The sequence below is a fragment of the Salminus brasiliensis genome, chromosome 12 (genome assembly GCF_030463535.1).
Source record: "Salminus brasiliensis chromosome 12, fSalBra1.hap2, whole genome shotgun sequence".
Lineage (NCBI taxonomy): Eukaryota > Metazoa > Chordata > Actinopteri > Characiformes > Bryconidae > Salminus > Salminus brasiliensis.
In genome coordinates, this window is record NC_132889.1 from 3,195,578 (window position 1) to 3,220,582 (window position 25,005).

General features: G+C 43.6%; 1 protein-coding gene across 1 annotated transcript; it reads left to right on the plus strand.

Annotated features, from left to right (window-relative positions):
• The first annotated feature begins 4,211 nt into the window (after positions 1-4,211).
• Positions 4,212-24,546, plus strand: LOC140573725 (prolyl endopeptidase-like). Its single transcript, XM_072693248.1, has 15 exons — positions 4,212-4,425; positions 5,335-5,409; positions 6,175-6,308; positions 9,152-9,282; positions 9,983-10,192; positions 10,457-10,578; positions 11,225-11,330; positions 11,695-11,886; positions 16,931-17,128; positions 17,789-17,892; positions 19,163-19,299; positions 20,248-20,342; positions 21,679-21,810; positions 22,540-22,696; positions 23,933-24,546. The coding sequence occupies exons 1-15, from the start codon at positions 4,384-4,386 to the stop codon at positions 24,225-24,227; spliced, it is 2,130 nt and encodes a 709-aa protein (XP_072549349.1). The 5' UTR covers positions 4,212-4,383; the 3' UTR covers positions 24,228-24,546.
• Positions 24,547-25,005: the final 459 nt, after the last annotated feature.

Consider the following 25,005-nt stretch of genomic DNA (forward strand, 5'->3'; position numbering starts at 1 on the left):
AACTCCATTGATTAACCTCCGGAGACACTACAGCATGCACATGGGACACCATAGCAACCAATAACCAACATCATAGCAACTGCCTGAAGTACCATAGCAATCATCTTGCCATTCTGTAGCACTCATCTAGTGTCCACTTATCAAAAACCTAGCAACCACCTAGAATACCATAGCAACTGCTGTGGCTTGGGAATAGTGTCCATTAATGGAGCCTAGAGGGCGCCAGAGGAATTTCTGCTGGAACACAGCGGTAAAAACAAAGAATCGCAGCTGCCTCAAAACTGGCGATACCCAATCATTTTTGTTAGTGGTGCCTAGAGGGTGCCAGAGGGTGCTGTGCTGGAACACAGCGGTAAAAACAAAGGATCGGAACTGGATCGGGTTTAAAATAGCTGATATCAGACAATTTAAATACGCCTGGTTCCATTTTCTATGGCGGAGAACAGTTCAGAGCAGTTCAGAAGTATCAGGTGTGGACGTTCTTGTACCTGGAACCTCAATTAACGTCTAATAAGCATTCCTTAAAGTAACAGATTAAATAGATAAACAACAAATGCGGAATCCGTGCTTATAACACGCTAATCAAACTAAAGGAGTGTGAGTCACATGTGTGGATGTCACATGCCTGTGGTCTTATACACATCAAAGTAGTGCCTAGAGCACAGACTGACACTATAGCGACACCTCCCATGACACACGAGCCAACGCACGACTCACATGCAGTACCTGTAGAGTGAGTGAGGCTGAGCCTTCCTTACTGTGTAATTACACACATTCTGTAACACCCTCTCTCTCTCTTTCGTTTCACCCGCTGACGCCTGACAACCTTGTTTAGTTTAATGATTCGGATGCAAATGTAAACAAATTTGCCAATCATACAGTTTAATATGATTATGGCTGATCGGCCATAACATTAAAACCACCATTGATTTTATCTGCTTCATGGGTCATAGGTGTCCAAAGCTAACTGATGCTCATGGAGGCCCCACCTCACAACTTACAGGACTTAAAGGGTCTGCAGCAAATATCTGAAGGTGTCCAGACCCTGCAGGGCATCATCAGAGCCATCAGAGCTGGTGGCAAGTGGTTTTAATGTTTTGGCTGATCTGTGTATGATTAATGTTATTATGTGCCATATGGGTAAACAAGTGTTAGGAAAAAGTTCAGATGAATGGTACAATTGATAAGATGTGATGTCTAAAAGCTTAGTTTAAGTGATTTAAGTAATTTCCTGAACGCTGACTGACTGAACTCCTCAATCTGTGGCTTTCTTGCCCGACTGAACACTCCCTTTTTAGCATGACCCATGTTCTTTACAGGTGCATGTTCTTTACAGGTCAATCATGCAGTGGACTCAACTGACAGAAGGGTGCAAATTGGGGGAAGCTTTTTTTCCCAGCGTGATTCTTCAGTCATCCTGACGTTATAATATGATATAGTGCTTCAGGTCATGTGCTTCAGTGAGCAGCCGAAACTACCCATTAAATGTTTGACTGGCAAGTGGTTTTAATGTTTTGGCTGATCTGTGTATGATATATGTTATTATGTGCCATATGGGTAAACAAGTGTTAGGAAAAAGTTCAGATTAATGGTACATTTGATAAGATGTGATGTCTAAAAGCTTAGTTTAAGTGATGTGGGGATATCGATAACAGGGTTGTGGGTTCGATTCCCGGACTCGGCAAGCTGCCACTTTTGGGTCCTTGAGCAAGGCCCTTTACCCTCTCTTCTCCCCGGGCGCTGGAGTTGGCTGCCCACTGCTCTGTGTGTGTGTGTGCACTCACTGCCCCTAACACACGTGTGTGTGTGTGTGTGTGTGTGTGTTCGTTCACTACCAGATGGGTTAAATGCAGAGGACACATTTCGCTGCACAGTGTACACTGTACAGTGACAAATACGTGCACAAAAAAAGAAAAAAGAAAAAAAAAGAGAATTTCAAATTGAGGCCCCAGGTTGGGAGACAGGTTGAGTAATTTCCTGAACGCTGACTGACTGAACTCCTCAATCTGTGACTTAGTGACAAATGGCTACATTTTCAAATTTGTCCAGATTTGCACATTTAGAATTTTCGAAATATTGAAATTCTCAACTTCTGAGATCCCATGTCTGCTAATCTGCCACTGTTCAACTTATGGACATAGCCTGTAAACTCTAGGCCTCTCATTGATTTATCGGTCAGATATTTATTATATCGTCACGCAGTTTCCATGATATCAACACCGGTCAATCAACTCCTACTGGAACACAGCGGTAAAAACAAAGAATTGCAACTGCCTCAAAACAGGCAACACCCAATCATTTTTGTTAATGGAGCCTAGAGGGCGCCAGAGGGTGCACTGCTGGAACACAGTGGTAAAAACAAAGAATTTTCAAATTTAGAATTTTTGAAATATTGAAATTCTCAAATTCATTCTCCAAAAATTGGATTTTTCAAAAATCAAAAATTTTTTCATTTTGAATTTTTTAAAAGTTCCAGTTTTCAGTGTTTAATTTTCCAAAAATTTGAATGTTCTAATGTTCAAATTCTAGTAGGAAGCCTTCTTCCCGGGACAGTAGAGACAGTTACTCCAACCAAAGCAGGTACACTCTTTAACATGAGCTCACACAGAAGCACTTATATGGGTCGAGTGTTCCAGTCCCATAATACGGCATATTTGGTCATTTTTCTCTCCGTCCACTAGTGGCGCTGTTGAGCAAAATACAAACAAATAGTTACACAAAACCGTCTCTGTAATGGACTCGAAGAGGACAGAAATATGGAAAACAGGGTTTGGGGGGTAAGCAGGTGAAGGTCCTGCAGTTTATGAAGTTTTATGAAGTTTATAAATAATTAATCGACTGAAACCGATGAAGAAATGGTAAGAATTCAGCACGAGACAGTGTTGAGATTTATTCCCAGACATCTCATGCTCTTTCTTGCCCGACTGAACACTCCCTTTTTAGCATGACCCATGTTCTTTACAGGTGCATGTTCTTTACAGGTCAACCATGCAGTGGACTCAACTGACAGAAGGGTGCAAATTGGGGGAAGCTTTTTTTCCCCAGCGTGATTCTTCAGTCATCCTGACGTTATAATATGATATAGTGCTTCAGGTCATGTGCTTCAGTGAGCAGCCGAAACTACCCATTAAATGTTTGACTGGCAAGCTTGAAATTTGGCCCAGCTTTAATGCAGTGTGAGCAAATGTCAGGATAGTGAATTCTAGCTAATAGAAAAGTGACAAGGTAGGAGCTCCAGGGCACCTTGGCATAGAACCCATTTGTTTAAGTACCTTTATTTTCATTATAGTCGATTTACAGAAGGCCGGAATTCTTCTTTTTGCTGGAACACAGCGTAAAAACAAAGGCAACTGCCTCAAAACCGGCGATACCCAATCATTTTTGTTAATGGAGCCTAGAGGGCCCCAGAGGGTGCACTGCTGGAACACAGCGGTGAAAACAAAGGATCGAAACTGCCTTAAAACAGGCGATACCCAGTAGTGTTTGTTAATGGTGCCTAGAGGGCGCCAGAGAGTGTTTTACTGGAATACAGCAGTAAAAACAAAGTATCGGAACTGGATCGGGTTTAACATAGCTGAAATATTGAAGGTCCTGCGGTTTATGAAGTTTTATGAAGTTTATAAATAATGAATCGACTGAAATCGATGGAGAAACGTTAAGGATTTTGCAAGTTTGCGGTTGCTGAGGTTAGGTGTAGGTTTCGGTTTAGGCGTAGATGAAGTTAAGTAGATTAATGTTAGCTACATTTTTGAAGTTTCTGCTTGATTATAATAACAGTAATTCTGATGAGTCGACTCTCGGCTATGAGTCGACTCCTGCAGACACTAGAGGTCCGAGGTGTTTCCTCTAAGTGTAGCAACAGGTCGTTTTAAAAGACAATAAAATATGGCCGTTTTTCTGAAGAACCAATGAATAAGCAGGTGTCCCAATACTTTTGTCCATTTTGTGTATCTGCATTTTCTTTTCTGGCTTGATTAGGAAACATCCTGAGAATTTCAGAGTGGTACTCTGAGTGGTTTTAATCTTTTGGCTTGATATAATCATACAATATCCTACATTCATTTTCACACACTACACACACACACACACACACACACACACACAGGATGTGGAATGAGGTTCAATACTGCTTCTCTTAGCTCCACCACAAGTGACATCACTTCCTTTGTGTGTGGAAATGACGTAGAGCACACACTCACACACACAGACAGGCACACACACACACACATAGAAAGAGGAGCAGACTTTCACTTTCACTTCACACACACTAAAGCTGATTCACCGGGCGTGGAAGTCGATACACATATACACAGAAACACAGAACACCTGAAAAGACCAAAAACAAGCCTACACACACACACACACACACACACTCAGAGAGAAATGGCTTTCAAATACCCTGAAGCTCGACGAGATGAGAAAAAGGTCAGTGTGGCTTTCACTTTAGATTCTTTACACACACACACACACACACACTCCCTCATGACAAACAATGGAATGATTGAGAAGGACACACTGCAATTTGTTTGTCATGATTATGCCAACAGGCTGATGTATGTGTGTGTGTGTGTGTGTGTGTGTGCGCGCTTTGGTAGTGTTTGGGAGAGGGGGGGTGGTGGCATGTGTTGGGGTCAGGGTTGTTTGGGTTTCGTTCCTGTGCTGTGTTCTGTGGAAAGCCAACTGCCACATACTTAATCACGTACACACACACACATGCACACACACACACACACACACACTCTGCAGAGAGCTCAGTCTGTGAAAATAAGATTAAAAAAAACGTTCAGACTAACGAAGTTCGTTCGTTTTAATAAGATCTGGGTCTATTTTGGCCCCGTTTACACCTGGTCACTTCAGCACGTCTGGAGTATCAGGACTACTAGTAACCAGATCCACAGTCACACACACAGTCATATCAGAACATTATGACCACTCAATGTGCGAGAAGTTCGCTCTTTGAGCAACTTCACTGTGGCGGCTCTAGAACCTCCCACGAAGTTAGCGGTTTCCGAAATGCTAGCACCCATCGCCCTGTACTCTGTTATCATGCCCTTTTGGGCATCAGCCAGATCACATCCTTTGCCCCTGACTATGGTTCTGCACTCTGCTACAACTGACTGGTGTGCTCGCTTATTTACCCATACAGCAAACCCCTGTCATGAGTTCATTCATTCCAAACCAGGGGTGGTCATAATATTGTGATATGACCGTGACAGTGGACGAAGGCTGCTAGCATCTTGTATTCCATACTCAGGAGACTTGTGTGGGTTCACTGTTGGGTTTGGATAGTGAATAAGCTGTGTACCTGTGTTTGTCTGTTGTTGTGTCTCTCAGGTGGACGACTATAATGGGGTAAAGATTCCTGACCCTTACTGGTGGCTGGAGGACCCAGACAGTGACGAGACCAAGGTCAGTAAATGATGATAATTCCAGACTGTAGTCCATCCATTTGTTCGTTAGCCTCCTTTCACCATCTTTGTTCTTCAATGGTCAGGACCCCACAGGACTGACCATCACAGAGAAGGTGTTATATGTGTGGTCAGTCATTCTCACAAGGGTGTAAAACAGCCAATCAGGGGAGAGCTCATCGTTGCTTTTCCACAAAAGCCCGCCATAAAGGGAAAATTAGCGTGTTTTATTCCAGGGGGACGTAACAGGGTGGTAAATAGGCTTGTAAAACCATTTTTCGCGCTGACCAAAGTCACAGACTCACTATTTACACCTCAAACTGCAACTTACATGCTCAGTAAATGCATTGCATGGCACCGCTAAAGCTTGAGAGACCTCAACTTTGCAAAACGAGACCTCTAACTGTGCGCTTCAGTTGCAGAGTTGAGTTTCTGTGGGTGTGTTTTGATGAATCATCTGGCCAGGCTAATCTTCAACTGCTAGTGTCACCAGTTCACCAATCCACCGATGTGTTTTAAGCTACCGCAAGGGCGCATCACACTACGTACATGTGTGCCCATCAACGGATGTGGCTATCTGCGGGGAGGTTGATGCATGTTCGTGTATCTAGAGCTCGTCTGTCGCTGTCCAAAAACGGTTACTTTACAGGAGGAGCCCAAAACGCTCTTCACGTTCCATAGAAGTCGGGTCATTCTCCTGGTCCGTTCATCATGGCATGATCACAGAGTGTGAAGAGCAAATGGATGTATGCTTGCTTGTTTGCAGGCGTTTGTGGAGGAGCAGAATAAGCTGACCCTGCCATTTCTGGAGAAGTGCGAGGTGAAGGCTCGGTTCCAGCAGCGCCTCACCGAGCTCTACAACTACCCCAAATACAGCTGCCCGTACAAGAGAGGAACCAGGTACCACAGCAGACACAGCAGGACGTGGTTTTATTTGTTTGTTTGTTAAATTTGATTCAATTTGATTCAATTTGATTCGGTTCTTTTATTGCTGCTGCTGTTCCTTGGCCTCCAAGGAGGTGGAGCTGCTGCCTGCATGCATCACAGTGCTCTGTAACTGAATACCCCGTTCACATTTGCTCCGAATCCAGTTAAATCCAGTTCAACAGAATGAGATGACCTTAGCGCGAATGTGGTCGCCAAAATGACCGGTCCATTGGCCAAAATGTGCTCCTCACTGAGGACGACCTAATTAGCAGTTTCACACCACAGCTTAACTCAGTTGGAGATGCTTCTCGGATACTTTTGGAGCACCACATGCTCCACACGCCCTTGCCACTGGCTTCCTGTAGATCCAAAACTCTGACCCTGGCCTACAAAGCCAAGACCCTACTTGAGGTCAATGGTCAAAAGAGCCCTTAGAGCTTCAAGGAAGACTCAGCTTGACCCACCATCTCCCAAGATGTACAGAATACGAGCGTCTAGGCTCTCTGTTCTCTGTTCTGGGTCTAGGCTCTGAGTATCCCTGCACTCTAGTCAGTTCATCTTATCTAGATCTATATGACCTATATGTGGTCATAAGTATGTGGACCCCCTCCTAATGAATGCAATCAGCTTAAATTGCACCAGTTGCTGAGACACACACATTGCTAGTTTAGGCACTGTAGAGAAGATGCATTGCCAACAGAATAGGACTATCTGGATGCCTAATGCCTCATTAATGCTCTTGTTGCTGAATGCAATCAAATCCTTACAGCAATGCATGCTCCAAATTCTAGTAGAAAGCCTTCTTACCTGGACAGTAGAGACAGTTACTCCAACAAAACCAGGATCAACTCTTTTTTTTGTTTGTTTTTTTTTAATCCGCTTGATTTAGGAAGAAACAGTAAATGAGCAGGTGTCCCAATAATTTTGTCCATGTAGCGTATTGTGAATGGACACTTCTGCAAGTCACTCTGGATAAGAGCCTCTGCCAAATATATGCCATATATGTAAATGTACAGCAGTTTGTTCTGCTTTTCTGGTTGCTGGCAGATCACATGCATCCCTCTATTTGGTTGTTGCCATGCCAACACCAGAGATAACAGTGATTTGTTTCAGTGGTGGAAAAAGAAACTTCACAAGAAACCTGTTCACCTGTCCACCGTTGGTAGCGACGGTTGCTAAGTCGAACAGGCTTTACAGGGAGCCCGTTCCTGTATGTGATAACTGGTGCGTGCGGACATATGTAGGGGCAGTGTAGCAAAATTGTTTGTTTAGCAAAATAAGCAAACTTTCAGCCGTTTGCAATTAACCACTCAAACAAGTCCAATTTTAAACAGCTCAACACAATAAATAGTCTTGGAATTTTTCAACCCTCTGAACAGAATCCCTCATAAGAACGCATTCGCAAATCTGGTGGCATATCAAGAGCTTCATTACCCAGCCAGCATGCTCATGTGGGGAAATCCTAGGAGGAAACTTCATGCCTTCTGTGAGGAACCAGAAACCTGGGCGCCATTGGACCTTGCAACAGGACGATGATCCCAAGCACACCTCAAAGTCTATCAAGGCTCGGCTTTAGAAGAAGTCCTGGAAGATTCTGGTGTGGCCGTCACAGTCACCTGAATTGAACCCCATAGAAAACCTTCAGTGGCAAACCCAAGAGTATCAGTAAACTGGAGGCCGCTGGCCATGAGGAATGTGCTAGAATTTCTCAGGAACGCTGCTGCCAGTAGCTGGTATCTGGCTATCTGCAGGTCGTGACAGAAGAAGGTTCTCTACTAAGGACTAAAGACGCTTGTCTTGATGAAGGAGTTGAAGCATTGAAAATGGAGAAAGCACTGGTTCTATTAGTTGTGTTGAGATGTTGAAATTGCTATTGTTTGATTGGTTTACTGCAACAGCTGAATGTTTGCTAATTTTGCTGAATATCTGTTGCATAATTTCATTGCAGCTGTATGTGTGTGCACTGAGTATTTTGTTCGAAAGGTGTCAGACATGCCTGAGCTTTATTTTACAACTGAAACTCAGTGTTCTGATTCAGAGCTCAGGTACAGACCCACATGTCAAAATAGCATCAATCTTTTGTGAGAACCAAAGTAAGCTTGCAGAAAAGAATTGCATTGACATCAAACCGGTTTAAACTTGCAACTGATTCACGAACTGATTACAGGACATTTTTGAGTAACTCCTATTTTTCAGTAAATGAGCTGCAGCTGAAACTGATTCAATATTGTGTAAGATGTTTAGTCTGTGGCTCCGCCCCTCAATCTGTTTACTGTTATTCCCATCTGCAGGTTAGAACCTGCCCCTGCCACATGGTGGGAAACCTTCCTATGCAGGCCTGAGGTGTTAGCAGGATTCGAGTCTTGTGATCTTCGGAGTCTTCTGTTGAGCAGGCAGTTAGACAGTTGTGCCACCCTAGAGCTGCAAAGCTGTGTATATTTCCGTGTTAAAAAATTAACGAAATTCAATTCAACTCTGAATTCATTCGGAACTGTGATTTTATGTAGTGAAATTGCACAGCTCTGGACCGGCCCCGCGGTCTAACTGCTGCTCATTATCAAATTTGAGAAGGTCATGAGTTCAAATCCCAGCCACAGACTAAAGATTTAAGACTCAAACAGTATTGAATCAGTTTCTGCTTATTTACCAATATTTTTGAGGACAGTTTTTGGTACTGTCGACCAAACTGAGATGCACACTGCCAATGAGAACTTTCGACTGAACTAGATCGAATCCCACCAACTCAAAAGGTGGGCTTGGTTGGGTTGCTGTGTCTTTTTAAGTTGTCCTGAGTTTCACTCAGGTTTGTTCTGCAGGTATTTTTACTTCCATAATGAGGGTCTGCAGAACCAAGATGTCCTGTATGTTCAGGACTCTCTGGACAGCCCTGCCTCTGTGTTCTTTGACCCAAACAAGCTCTCTGAAGATGGGACAGTGGCTCTCAAAAGTAAGTACTCACAAATATTACATACAGAATATAATTTCTTAGTGATGTCAATTGATTAAAAGATTTAATCACAACAATATTCTCTAATTAATTCTGATTATAAACTGTTTAGAGCATCCCGGCTTTCTTATAATATCTCAGTGTAGTTTGTAGTGTAGAGAACTTTAACCTGGAACACGAAGCCACTTGGACGCAGAAGCTTTAAAAAACTAAAGAACATCAACCATTTTTTAAGAGATAAATGGATGATCAGTCATTAAAAGCCACTAATACGTTACTAGGCTCTGTTAAAAGAGAGACCTACCGGAGGAAGTTGGGACCAAACTTGGAAAGATGATTCATTTGTGTTAAAAAAAATTATTAACGTGTTAAAGTTCAGTGCAGATTAATGGTGTGTTAATGTTGACAGCACTAATATATATATATATATATATATATATATATATATATATATATATATATATATATATATAGTCACTGAACTTATAGCTTTAATTTGTGAACTTTACAGGAGAAGGAAAAAACCTTCTGACCTTTTAATGAAAGTCAGTGTAAAAAGATATTATTCCAAGTCATTTTGGAGCATTTCTATTGGTCCATTTGTCATGAAATTTGGACACAATGTAAAAAATAACTGGCAGATTTGTATTATGTCAAAAAATGAAAAACGTCAAAAATGTTTCTCTCTCTCTCTCTGCAGTGGGACGTCTGTCAGAGGAGTGTGAGTATTTTGCATTCGGTCTGAGCAGCGCTGGCTCTGATTGGGTGACTGTCAAATTTATGAAGGCTGATGACCTCACTCAGCTGCCGGACGTTCTGGAGAGAGTGAAGTTCAGCTGCCTGGCCTGGACTCATGACGCCAAGGGTGTGTTCTACAACTGCTACCCACTACAGGACGGCAAGGCTGATGGTGAGTGAGGGTCTCGGGTCGGTGTGAACGAACTGTCTAAATGTTTGTGGACACCCCTTCTAATGCATGCACTTTAAGATGCCCCCACAAAGCACACAAACACTGTAGAGAATCGCTGTGGAGACGTACTGCCAATAGAATAGGACTCTCTGCCGGAGCAGATAAGATTGTGCAGATAAGCACCGTGATTAACCGTTCAGGAGACCTCAGCCCGTCGCTGAGTCTAATCCCTGGTTCTGCTTTCCGCTCTGTCCTTCCCTCTAGGCACTGAGACCACAACCAACCTCAATCAGAAACTCTACTACCATGTGATCGGCACCAACCAATCAGAGGACATCCTGGTGGCTGAATTTCCTGACCACCCAAAATGGCACAGCAGTGTCACGGTGAGAAAGCAGCATGGTCACATGACCTCTTCCACCTTCATACTCCACATGACATCACACCACACCCCAACACCAGCAGCTTTATCCCAACCCCAACACCAGCAGCTTTATCCCAACCTGAACACCAGCAGCTTTAACCCAACCCCAACACCAGCAGCTTTATCCCAACCAGAACACCAGCAGCTTTATCCCAACCTGAACACCAGCAGCTTTAACCCAACCCCAACACCAGCAGCTTTAACCCCCAACACCAGCAGCTTTAACCCCCAACACCAGCAGCTTTATCCCAAACCCAACACCAGCAGCTTTATCCCAAACCCAACACCAGCAGCTTTAACCCCCAACACCAGCAGCTTTAACCCCCAACACCAGCAGCTTTATCCCAAACCCAACACCAGCAGCTTTATCCCAAACCCAACACCAGCAGCTTTAACCCCCAACACCAGCAGCTTCAACCCAAACCCAACACCAGCAGCTTTAACCTGAACACCAGCTTTAAACTTAATACCTAGCCTAAGTTTAAAACTTAACACTAGCCTTAGTCCCAAAACCAGCTTTAACCCTAACCACCACACACTTCCAGCCAGCTGCAGAGTAACTCTGTACTGCTCTCTCTCTTTCTCTCGCTCTCTCTCTCTCTCTCTAGGTGTCTGATGATGGGAGGTATGCAGTGTTGTGCATTACTGAAGGCTGTGAGCCGGTTAATCAGCTGTGGTACTGCGACTTACAGCAACTGCCCAGTGGCATCTCAGGTCTGTGTGTGTGTGTGTGTGTGTGTGGAAATGAGAGAGAGAGATGGGAAAGGACAGTGAGAGAGACAGAAAGAGAGTGTGTGTGTAGTAGCAGTAGTAGTAATAGGAGTATTCATGGCAATAGTATTATTAGTAGGAGTAGTAGCAGTACTAGTAGTGGTAGTAGTTGTAGGACAAGGAATATTATTAGTAGTATTCATAATAGTATTTTTTTTATCAGTAATAGTAGTATTATTAGTAGTTAGTAGTATCAGTAATTGTATTAGTAGTATTAGTAATTGTAGTATTGTTAGTATCAGTAATGATAGTATTGGTAGTATAACTATTACACACATGCACATCTGAGTTTAAGTGCTCTGTGTAGGCTTGTTGCCGTGGGTGAAGCTGGTGGAGACGTTCGAGGCACAGTACTCCTACGTGACCAATGAGGGCAGCGTGTTCACCTTCCGCACAAACCTGGATGCCCCACGCTACCGAGTCATCAACATCGACCTGCAGCAGCCGGAGCGAGAGAAGTGGAGCACACTTATCCCTCAGCACGACAAAGACGTCCTGGGTAAGAGGCCGCACACACTGCTCAGCCAAACACACACAGCCAGGTACTGCCAGCACTGCTGAGCCACACACACACACACACGGCCAGGTACTGCCAGCACTGCTCAGCCACACACACACACACACACAGCCAGGTACTGCCAGCACTGCTCAGCCAAACACACACACAGCCAGGTACTGCCAGCACTGCTCAGCCAAACACACACAGCCAGGTACTGCCAGCACTGCTCAGCCACACACACACACACAGCCAGGTACTGCCAGCACTGCTGAGCCACACACACACACACACGGCCAGGTACTGCCAGCACTGCTCAGCCAAACACACACACAGCCAGGTACTGCCAGCACTGCTCAGCCACACACACACACACAGCCAGGTACTGCCAGCACTGCTCAGCCACACACACACACACAGCCAGGTACTGCCAGCACTGCTCAGCCACACACACACACACACAGCCAGGTACTGCCAGCACTGCTCAGCCACACACACACACACAGCCAGGTACTGCCAGCACTGCTCAGCCACACACACACACACACAGCCAGGTACTGCCAGCACTGCTCAGCCACACCTCAACACCTGTCTGTCTGTCCAGCACGTAATTCTTTTTAATATATCTATATATTAAACACACACTCACGCTCACACACAAACCTTTATCTTCATCTTCGCCATCTTTGTTCTTTACACTGTATCCAAATTTCAGAATGACCGGACCAATAGAAACGCTCCAAACTGACTCACAGTAAAATCTTTTTCCATCGACTTCCATTAAAAGTTGTTTTTTTCTTCACTTGTATAATTGCCCTCTTGGAGATACCAGGTTTTGTGTGACAGCAACTGTAGGTATGTATGGGTTTATGTACGTATACAGTTGTACACAAAAGTTTGGACACCCAAAACACATTTCACAATGAAAAGAAGTGGAAAATACAATTCATAATAATTTCACATCAAAAAGTAACATTTCTATTATGGTATGTATTTATTTAATGATTGGGGTGTGTTTATATCCAAGTTACATCTACAGAGAAACACAGTTCTGCACACTGTAGAGCAGAAGTACAGTTTATTTGCTGTTTAACAAACTGCACAAATTTTAAATAAAAGAAATAAGCCATGTGACAATCCCTGGGCCTAATCCATCCTAACGACTGATGTATCTCTTAAAAAGCGTTTTCTTTATTAAAGCTTCATCATTTTATAGCCTAAAGTTCTCAAAACTACAGTGAGATATTATAAGAAAAATAAACAAATTCCTTTAGACAGTTGATTAGGTATTTATTTATTCTTCCACTCATAAAGCTAGCATTTTAATTTATTATTAATCAGAATTAATCACTATTAATATAGCTGTGATGAACTTTTTTAATAGATTGACACCACCTATATATATATATATATATATATATATATATACACATATATACACACACATATATATACATATACATACATTACATATATATATATATATATATATATATATATATATATATATATATATATAGAGCACTCAACTGCAGCACTAAATAAGTTAACCCTTTAACCTGCAGGCTGAACGAGTTACTCAGCATCTACTGTGAAACTTGTGTAAGTTCTTATTAAGGAACTGAAAAACAGGCCTTTATTGGGTTAAAAGTGTGTGTGTGTGAGTGTCTTTGCTCTGGGCAATATCACAGCCAGTTCAGCATTATAATGACTGTGACTCCTCCAGTTTACAGGCGTGTTATTGCATGTGGCTAAAATGATCATTTCCAATAATCTGCCGTCTCGTTCAAGGCTTTGATGTGAGTGTGTACGATCAAGGTGTTGATTTGACTGATGCACTCAGCTTCAGAAGATCAGGTGCTTTTCAGCGTGTTGTGAAACGTTTAAAAGTAGGGGCAGACCGAAGCACATCCCTGCTTATTAACACACTCACACACACACAGACGCTATTAATTAAACTATTTACCAAACGGAATATCTTTAATGTGGCGCAGTCCTGGATATGCAAAATCTACTTCAAACTAACCCAAGACTTCCAGCTAAAAATCATTTGCAATGGATTAATTTGTCAGATTATCACTTTATCGTATCTCTGTGGATACACGCTGCGTGTAAAAGCGACACGTGTAGCGAAGTGTGGAGGGAGCATGAAGCTAATTAGCTTCCCCCGCGGCCCTCTGGCTAGGCTTTTAAACAGGTAACACTGCACAGGTATTGCAGAATCCAATAAACACCGAGCAAAGCAGAAGCAAAACCACATGCAAATTTCTGTAAGCATGTGTTTGTGTAAGTGCAGTCTTATGCAAAAGTTTGGACCACGTCGGCCAAAGTGGCAGAATTTACATTTTGTTTATGTTTTGGTCATTTTTACGAATTAGTAAACACAGCAGTATTTTCAGTGAATCCTAAAGCACAGTTACAGCAGCCTGTGCAGAGAGTCAGTACTAAGTTTACATAAGCATAGAAATCATAGAAATGATTTGCTGGTATTTTATGGAATTCATTTTTCTACCTTTACTTATGCAATACTCCCAGTGCCACTGACCACAGCACAGCCCAAAAGCATAACCCCTCCCCCAAAATTCTTCACAGTTGACAAGGTTCTGTGACCAAAGAGTCCTCTGTTGACCTCCTCAGTCCACAGCACTTATCTACAAAGCTCTTCTGGCTTCTCTAGATGTTCTGTAGTCTGTCACAAACGTTGGCTTTTGGAACAAGGTCCTTCTTTAGTCCCAGAGATGGACAGTGATGGTGTTAGCATAAAGACACGCTCTGCTCCTTCTCGGCTTGCCTCAACTTGTCCTAGTGGATCCACCTCTGATACGTTTCCACCGTATGAACACCTAGTGTATCACTGCAGCCCTATGTGACACGACCCCTGGGGAAAGGGCCGTGACCACTGTGGCCTGATAGGCAGCGGGGCTCAGAGACGACACAAACACAGGGCTCAAGTGACACACACATTTAGTTTGCACCCTCCACCACACCCAAACGAAAACCTCAGAAGAACATACCGGCTCTAGTCTAGGGCCTAGGCTCTTACACACATATACAGAATGTTCCAGTCTCTGGCTCATTAGCCTGCACGGCCACAGGTGATCGGTATTAGCTACTCCAGCTACCGACTCTGAGAGAGTGAATTGTAGAGCTGTCTATCAAATCAGTGATAAACAGTTCTCTGTGATTGTCGGTGTGTGTGAGTGGGTTCGCTTTATCACGTCAGAGCTCTCCTGGAGGAAGGCCAGGATCTCCAGGTCCCATCCCACACCTACTTTACCTAGCCAGTCCTTCATTACAGTAAATCAGGCGAATCCATTCAGTGGCTGAAGTTCTCTGAAAAGATCAGCACCCAAATCTGCATCTTCTCACCAAGGTCTCACAGAAGGGTCCCCGATATACAGGGTCTCAGATCCCACACAGATTAGGTCTGAGATTACAGCAATACCTCGTTTCCCAAACGCAGCCTTCATGTTCTTGTTTTTCTTCTTGCAGGAACCTACTCAGACCAGCTATACCACTAAGTGCGTCTTGGTGTTGCAATGCTGTTGTGTTTCATGTGAATGTTATGAAAACGGTTGTGACATTCGATTTTTCTTCTCAGAAAAGCTGCCGCAACTTCATTGACTAAGTACTTTCACTTGCTGGATTTATTTGCCCTAAACAGACAGAAAAGAGGAAATGGAGGCATGTTTATCTACGGTCTTCCTTTAAAACGAATAAATACGAAGATTAGTTCCAAGAAAGTCTTTTCCAACAAAGTGGACCACAGTGGACGTTCCAGTGAATCTGACACTATCCACTATTAGTGTTGGACACAGATGGAATTTGGCCTCCGTCTTTTACCTCTGCTCATCATATCAGCTCCACTTCCCCTCTAGCAGCACTGTGTAGCTCTATAAGTCCAGACTGTGTCTCTGTTATCAGCCTCCTTTCACCTCCTTTGTTCTGTGACCACCACCGAGCAGGCTGTAGTATTTGGGTGGTGGGTCAGTCAGTCATTCTTAGCACTGCAGTGACACTGACTGACATGGTGGTGGTGAGTGTGTGTGTTAGTAGTGTGTGTTGTGCTGCTGGTGGTATGAGTAGTGGATCAGACACAGCAGTGCTGCTGGAGTGTTTAAACACTGTGTCTGTCCACTCACTGTCCACTCTCTATTAGACACCCTTACGTAGTCGGTCTACCCTGTAGGATGCTGCCCACAGGACGCAGCCCACAGGACGCTGCCGGCTGGGTATTTCTGGGTGGTGGACTATTCTCAGTGTCTGTTTCACTGTTCCAGCAGCACAACACACATTACTAACACACCACCACCATGTCAGCCAGTGTCACTGCAGGGCTGAGAATGACTGACTCACCACCCAAATACTACTGCTTTGTGGTCCTGACCATTAATGAACAGGGTGAAAGGACAAAGTATGCACAGAGACAGATGAATAACACACACACACACACACACACACATACACACATTATTTATATATATATATATATATATACACACACACAATGTTTTCCACTTAAATTATTTAGTATGCATGTATATATATGTATGTATACATATATACATATATATACATATATACATATATATACATATATATATATACACATACATATATATACACACATACATATATACACATATACACATATATATATACACATACATATATATACACATACATATATATATATGTGTGTGTGTATATGTATGTATTTATATATACACACATACATAAATATATACACATACACATATATATATATATATATATATATATATATATATATATATATATATATATATACACACACACACACACACACTAAATCATTTACAAGTGGAGAACATTTAAAACAACTGCCAGCCTGGCCAGATCAGGCCGTCCTAGAAAGTTCAGCCCAAGAGCAGCGACCTCAAGATAAGTAAAGACATCTCCAGCAGTGCTATCACAAGGTCATCACAGGACCTACAGGTAGTTTGAAAGAGTTTTGTAAGAGTTTTGTACAGGTGAGCACTTACACTTTTTTTGTGAATCCCTCCAGGCTTTGTGCAGTGTGTCAACCAGCACCACCTACTGGTGAACTACGTGCATGACGTGAAGGACATCCTGCAGGTGTACGAGCTTTCCACTGGGAAGTGGATTCGGGACCTGCCTCTGGACGTGGGCACGGTGGTGGGTCTGAGCTGCAAGAAGAAACACGCCGACTTCTTCTACAAGTTCACTTCCTTTACCACCCCTGGTAAGCACTGCGCTCCACACACAGAGGTACACACATGCACAGCGGCCACTCACACTCACCTTTACACACACACTCATGTTATACGTTTGTGTCAGTAGTGGAGCTATGGTTAAGCTTCACTTTCCATGTAAACCATGTCAGATCTTTTATAGATAGCAATACACTGCATGTCCAAATGTTTGTGGACACCCCGTCTAATGAATGACTCTCTGGAGCAAATCAACATGAAGCTATTGCCACCATGCCGCTGCTTAATAATGGCAGGCGTGGGCTAGAGGGGTATAAAGCCCCACACCATTGAGCTGTGGAGCAGTGGATGAGTTGGGATGCGTTGGGGATGATGAGGTGAGGAGGTGATTATCCAACATCCTGACCCCACCAACGCTATTGTCGCTCCATGCAATCAAATCCTCACAGCAAGTCTCCTTCACAATCTAGTAGAAAGTCTTCTCCTCTGGACAGTAGAGACAGTTACTCCAACAAAAGCAGGATCAGCTCTTTTTTAAACCCCTGATTTCAGAAGAAACAACGAATGAACAGGTGTCCCAATACTTTTGTCCATAGAGTGCATATCTATGTCTGTTTATCGGTTTATCTATGAAGTGCTGTATTTGCATATATTTACATATGTGAGCTGTGTGTCTTCTGTGTTGTTTGCAGGAATAATCTATCACTATGATCTGAGTCAGTCCAATGCAGAGCCCACAGTCTTTAGACAGGTGGAGGTGAAGGGAGTACAAGCCTCAGACTACCAGACCAGCCAGGTAGGCCTGTATGCACGCACACACGCACACACACACACGCACACACACACAGTGGATTACACTTCTTTTAAGGTATGTGGTTAATTGTGACAATCTTAGAAATTCCAATTATCCTAATAAGCACCTGCAGCTCGGCTCACGGATCAGAACCTGGCTTTATTGGCCCAGTGTGTTTTCCCTTTACAAGGAAGTATTCTTCAGTTCCACAGTAGCTCACAATACACACCAGCTTTCAGAAATGACACACACACACACACACACGTGTCACCAGTGTCGAGAAACGTGGCCCTGAGTAACAGGCATTACTGTTTCCTGTAATGAGGTTCAGCATCCTCAACCTCACCTAAACAGGTCCGGCTCAAATTCCAGTGGCAGAGAATGTACGGCAGGACGTACCTCGGTTCTAACTGCAGATCGGACCACAGGGGACTGTTATATCCTGAGATCTGGGATTTCCTTAGTATTCCTCAGCACAGGTTTTAGACTAAGACTGAGGCTAAACAGTAGATCAACAGGAATTCGTAATACATATACACTACATGGACAAAAGTATTGGGACACCTTCTCATTCATTGCTTCTGTGCTCATTGTGAAATCAAGAGCTGGAGCTGTTGGAGTAGCTGTCTCTACTGACCAGAGAAGAAGGCATGCATTGCTGTGAATATTTGATTGCAGTGATTGAAGTGAGGTCTGATAACCTCCGGCCACCCACCCCACTCATCCCAAAAGTACTGGATGGAGAACACAGTTCTTCCACTGCTCCACAGTTCAATGCTGGGGGGGGGGGGGGGGGCTTTCTACCCCTCTATTCGGTTCATGTGGTACTTTCTCAGCAGTGCATGTGTCCCCGCAATAGGTTCAGCTTAAAGCAGCTGAATGCATTCATTAGATGGGGTGTCCACAAACTTTTGTAGACATGATGTCACCTGTCGATCAGTGCATCAGGAACTTTGCATGTACAACTGCCATATTGACATTACAACTAAACGGAGGAAGAAACGACACTGAACCAGTCGTACCTGTGTGTAATTAGTTGTTACTCAGAAGTCTAAAATGCTCTGCTCACGCTTGATTTCACCTGGCACGTCAACATCACGACTGGTGCCAATATCGGAATTCCTCTGACTCTTCACTGTAGCCTGTTACAACAGTGTGTTGCTGGGCACAAAAATTCCAGTAAATAAATTATGTATGGTTCTGCCACACACACACACACACACACACACACACAAATTCAAATATACCTGACCTGTGTCTGTGCACGTTGCAGGTGTTCTATTCCAGTAAGGATGGCACTAAAATACCCATGTTCCTGGTACATGCCCGTGGCATTCAGAAGAACGGCTCCCATCCGGTTTTCCTGTACGGATACGGGGGCTTTGAGAACTCCATTCAGCCGTACTACAAGTAAGGAGCATGCCCCCAACGCTGGGTTTGTTCGGGCCGCAGAAACGTACATTATAAAGCAGGGAAGTGGAAGTGCATTAAGTATTTGGACAGAGGCAGTGCTTGTAATTTCGCCTCTGTACAGCTGGATTTCACTGGATTTTAAATGGAAAGCTGACCTGCTAGAATTCAGGGGGTTGAACAAAAATATCTCGAACCATTTAAGATCCGCTTTCACACGCTCGAAAGGCTGTTTCATGGACAGGTGTGGTCAGGTTCCCTTGTTATTTCATGACAGGTTAAGGAGACAAAGGGTCTGGAGTTGATTCCAAGTATCGAATTTGCATTTTGCAGCCGTTCCTTAGAACTAGGAGAATGAGGTTCTCAGAAGTTTCAACGCAGTAGATGGAGGCCTTCATTAGGCTGACATTAGGCTTTCTCCAGATGTTCAAATGCACACACACAGCTATAAAATAGGACTCTCTGCAGGAGCAGATAAGCATGAACCTATTGGGACCATGCTGCTGCCTAATAATGCCAGGCGTGGGCTAGTAGAGGGGTATAATAAAGCCCCTCAACAGCATTGAGGAGCTGTGGAGCAGTGGAAGAACTGTGCTCTCTGGAATGATGGTGATTAAGCTCCATCCAGTACGTTTGGGATGAGTTGGGGAGTTGGGGATGAATGAGGTGAGATGGTGATCAATCATCCAACAGTCTGACCTCAGTAATGTTCTTGTCGCTGAATGCAATAAAATCCTCACAACAATGTTCCAAAAGCCTTCCTTGCCTAGTAGAGACAGTCACTCCAACAAAAGCTGGATCAGCTCTTTTTAATACCCTTGATTTCTGAAGAAACAATGACAATGAGCAGGTGTCCCAATACTTTTCTCAATTAAATGTGTTGCTTTGTTGCTTGAGTAATTAAGGGGGCAGTGGCTTTATTGAGTGTTTGTATGTGTGTGTGTGTAGTACAGCGAACCTGCTCTTCGTCAGGCACCTGGGGGGCATCCTGGCTGTGGCCAACATCAGAGGAGGAGGGGAATACGGCCAGACCTGGCACAAAGGTACAAGCGTTCACCACTTCAATCAAATCAAACCCACCTCTCTTCCTTGGCTGGATCACACCTTGGGATTCAGATAAAAGGCTCACACACTCAAAACGAGATCAAGAAACACCAACGTGACACCAAAGAGTTATTAGCCTGCAACCACACATCTCTCCACCTGCAGCTGCCTATGGTTCACTCTGTCCAGAGGGGGAAGGAGCTGCAACTGGTGCAGAATTCATCAGAATACAATTAGAGGCCTGTTGATTGATTACCCTGAAAAGAGCTGTGCACATATTAAGCCTTTGAGATGTGCCTAAGCTACTCTGAGGTCAAGGCAAACACAGACTTTTCAGATTTCTGAAAGTGTGAAAATAGCAGGACCAGTCTTTTGAGATTTGCTGCTGGTGTGAGTGCTCCCCCTGCTGGTCCAGCAATGTTAGAGCAGGCCCATTCTCCAGAGCTCCAGAAATAGTGGTGATCATTTTTTTTGGACTGAGCGGTTTGAGCAAATAGGTGTTTATCAGTATTTTAAAATGATTTATATATTTATTTATTTATTTATTTTGCCTGTAAAATTATTAACAGTGCCCTACTGTTCTACTGATACACACATTTATTAACACTATTATAGATAAATGCCTGCAATATACAGTTAGACAGATACACCTGTGGTCACTGCCCTGCTGACAAAACAGCCAGGCCAGCTCAAGCTGGTAAAGCTGGTTGACCAGTTTAGCTCCTTACCAGTACAGGGCATGTTTCTGATGGAGTTTAATGGTTTAGCTGCTCTACAAGCATGATCCACCTGACCAAGCTAGAAAACCAGCATGAACAAGCTGGTCGACGAACATGACCAGTATGTCTAACATATGCTACGCTATGCTAGTCAAAATCTGGTTAACCAGAATAGGGTATGTTCTCAAAATGACTTCTAAAAAAGAAATCTACATTCATTTCTGCAGTCAATGGCCTTGATGTGGGAAATTCATTATATATAGCGACAATATTTTAAGCTATTTTAACATTATTTTAATGATTTTAGCTATTAGCTTTAGCATCATCACTACATAACCACATACTTTTGTCCATATTGTAAAATACCCATTTTATTGTCGTCACTCAAAAAACATAATTCCTCTGAAATGCCTTTTTTTAGGAGAAGGAAAGATTGTAACTTTCAATGGAAGTCAATGGAAATTCTTTTTTTAATTTCAACTGCCAGATTCACATTATTTAGTTACTAAATGAAAAACATGAAAAATGGAGACACATGATTATTGTATGACAGCGACAAAAAGAAGCTAAAAAAAAAGTGTGTGTGTGTGTGTGTGTGTGTGTGTGTGTGTTATAGCGGGCACCTTGGGGAAAAAGCAGAACTGCTTTGATGATTTCCAGAGTGCTGCAGAGTACCTGATCAAGGAGGGCTACACCACCTCCAGCCGCATCGCCATCAACGGAGCCTCCAACGGGGGGTTACTTGTGGGTAAGTGGGTCTGAATATGTTTCACAGTTGAGGAACGAGAGCTAACGGGCTGGTCAGCTCTGCACATGTTAGACCATGCGAAATGATCTCCATTAGCTCTAATTTATCCTTCACAAATAAAGCATGCTAAGTATTCCTTTAAAATTAATCACGGCCATCAATATGGCCACCCCTGCTCTTCTTTTAGAAAATGTGCTTCTCCCAGACGTTTTTATCTGGAATGAAACAAAAAAGCAAAAAAAAAAAGAGGATTTTAAAAATGTTTTAAATGGTAAAAATCATGTGATGCTTTTATAAGCAGTACATCCACCCTCAGTATCAGCGAGTCTCTGCCTTCTCAGCACATTTAAACATTGTGGAGGCAGGGCTTAGCCAATCAGAGGCCTCTCTGCTGCAGACATTGCCATGCAAACAAGTGGGAGAGTCATAATTTGTAAGGTCACCGCCCATCCCTTTTTTAATAGTAGAAAAGATTCTACTGGCATAGAAGTTTATCTGAAGGCACTTTAAACCTTTACAAGTTTCTTCACCTTCTACACTTTCAGAATCTCTTTAAATACAGTTTAAAAGCTGTAGATGCTTAAAACCATCCTTAGCTTGGATCATCTGAGACAGACAGAAGCCTGGAGATGTGTTCCCAATGTAGTGCAAGTGTACGAGTGCAAGTGTACGAGTGCAAGTGTACGAGTGCAAGTGTTCCAGTAAAGTGGTTCGCTCATCCTCTTCCAGCTGCATGTGTGAACCAGCGTCCAGACCTGTTTGGCTGTGCCGTGGCTGAGGTGGGGGTGATGGACATGCTCAAGTTCCACAAGTTCACCATCGGCCATGCCTGGACCACCGACTACGGATGTGCAGATGACCCCGAGCAGTTCAAATGGCTCATCAAGTACAAACAAACGTCCTTCATAACTTACAAAGCTCTCCTTCTGGAGAACCACTGCCCTGAATGTTGTAGTCCTGCAGACTTCAATTACAGAGTCAATTACGGTTCCCACCGGTTGATATCTTATATCACATAAATAAGATAAAAAGTCATGGCCACGACATAGTAAGGCGTGGGAATGAGATAATTCAGTTGTGGCCAATGCGGGATGTCACCAGCGGGACTTTGAAAAAAAAGACCTACTTTTTGTTTCAGGGAAAGCTACTTCACCTTCAGAATCTCCTTCAATCACAGTTCTTTAGCGCAGTGGTTTTCAAACAGGTCCTCAGGAACCCTCATAGCAAGCATGTAAACATCTATTAATTTTATTAATTTTACATCTATTTTTACGAGTTCAGGATATAAGGTAATTAATCATGTGCGTGTCTGCAGATGGTGCTCACGCTAACTGGCCACCACCAGTTTTGCTTCACTATTAACCACATTAGTGTTTTTGTACAAAGTGCTGCTTAATGGTTCTGCAGAAAGCAGTCAGATGAAAGAGTGAAGACTAAAAGAATAGAAGGCTTTCTTACAGATGTAAAGCTTCTCCTCATTATACTGTATTTCCCTTTAGTCTGTCATCAGGTCTAATTAGGATCTGAGAAAAGTAGCCTTTGATGTTTGATGGCCTTAAAATAGGGCTTTTCCTCTCTCAGCTTACAGCAGAGTTTTGTACGGTTTGATTTAGCTGGAGGGTATTTAGGGTTTATTAGACAGTAGAGCGAGCAAATAATCAGGTCACAGCTCAGCTGGCTTCTCTAGATGTTTCCTCTGATGACTCTCAGCTGTGTTTGTGTAAGCAGTGCTGCACAGTCGAACAGTGCACCACTCTCCTGACTCCGCTAAGACATTCATGCAGGTTCTTGGCAATAATGATGGGGGGGGGGGGGGTGATTTCCCAGTCTTACCAGCATACAACCAGTCTACTCTCTCTGAGAGTTCTCTTTCTTCGGATCTGATCAGAAGAAACCACATTGTAGAAACCGCAAGCTGAAAAGGCGTGGCTGCCGCCCTTATAGCCTTGCCCATCTTCAGACAGTTTGTCTACAGCCTCTGTAGCTAACCAATCACAAAATGTGTCATATAGCCAAGGGTGCCCAAACTTTTGCATGAGACATATATATATATATATATATATATTACATAACACATTTATAATCATAAATCCAACACCTACTGTTTGTCCGCCTCTTGCAGGTACTCCCCTCTCCATAACCTCCCATCACCCGACAGCGAGGGTCCCCCATATCCGGCCATACTGTTGCTGACAGCGGACCACGATGACCGCGTGGTGCCCCTGCACACTCTGAAGTACACGGCCACTCTGCAGCATGGCGTGGGCCGCAGGCCCGGTCAGAAGCAGCCCTTGATGGTTCGGGTGGACACCCGCAGTGGCCACGGAGCCGGAAAACCCACGGCCAAGGCCATTCTGGAGGACACGCACATCTTCTCCTTCATCGCTCAGACCCTCGGCCTCAGCTGGAAGGAGTGAGAGGTCAGGGCGGAGAAGAGGAGGAGGTGCCGAGCGAGGGTAAAGGCGGTGGGGTCTGGCAGATTTAAGATTTGAGATGGTTCTGATAATGTTCTGGAGTCTGTGCGGGTATGTCTGGGGTGTTCATTTATCAGCTTTGTCTGGAGGAGAGCTGATCCACATCACTGCCTTTTACACACATACTAACAACTGACCCTGGGTCAGCGCTCTTCCTCTGAGAAGGCTGATAAAGTGGCTTCGGGTAATCATCCTCAACAAAATCATAAAATACTGTAACTTCTAGTAACTGTAACTAATCCAATAAACTTTACCATTTTCAGCCGGTCTGAGCTTTTATTATCTGTCTGTCTATCTACAGCCATGTGAAAACCATTAGGACACCCCATGAAAGCATAAGATGTTGTGAGGAAAACATCCCTATGCCCTAATAGCTGGTATTTCCCCCTTAACTTCAGTTCGACGCGTCCTATAACGATCTACTAGTCTCGGACATCGGTTGGGAGAAGGTGTTTCCAACTCCTCCAAGCAGAAATCTTTCACCTGTGTGTCGTTTCTGCTTCGGTTTTTAGACAGATGGTCTCACATTTCCCTCAAACGTCCCCTGATACAATAAAGAACTCCTAGTGGATGTAATGTGGGAGCTCTTCAGGCCCTACTGCAGCAAAGCAGCCCCAAAACATGACATTTCCACCTCCATGCTTCACAGCTGATATGCTGTGCTATCCTGTGCTTTAAATGCTGTTTACACCAAACATGTCCTCTGTTACTGTGTCCAAAT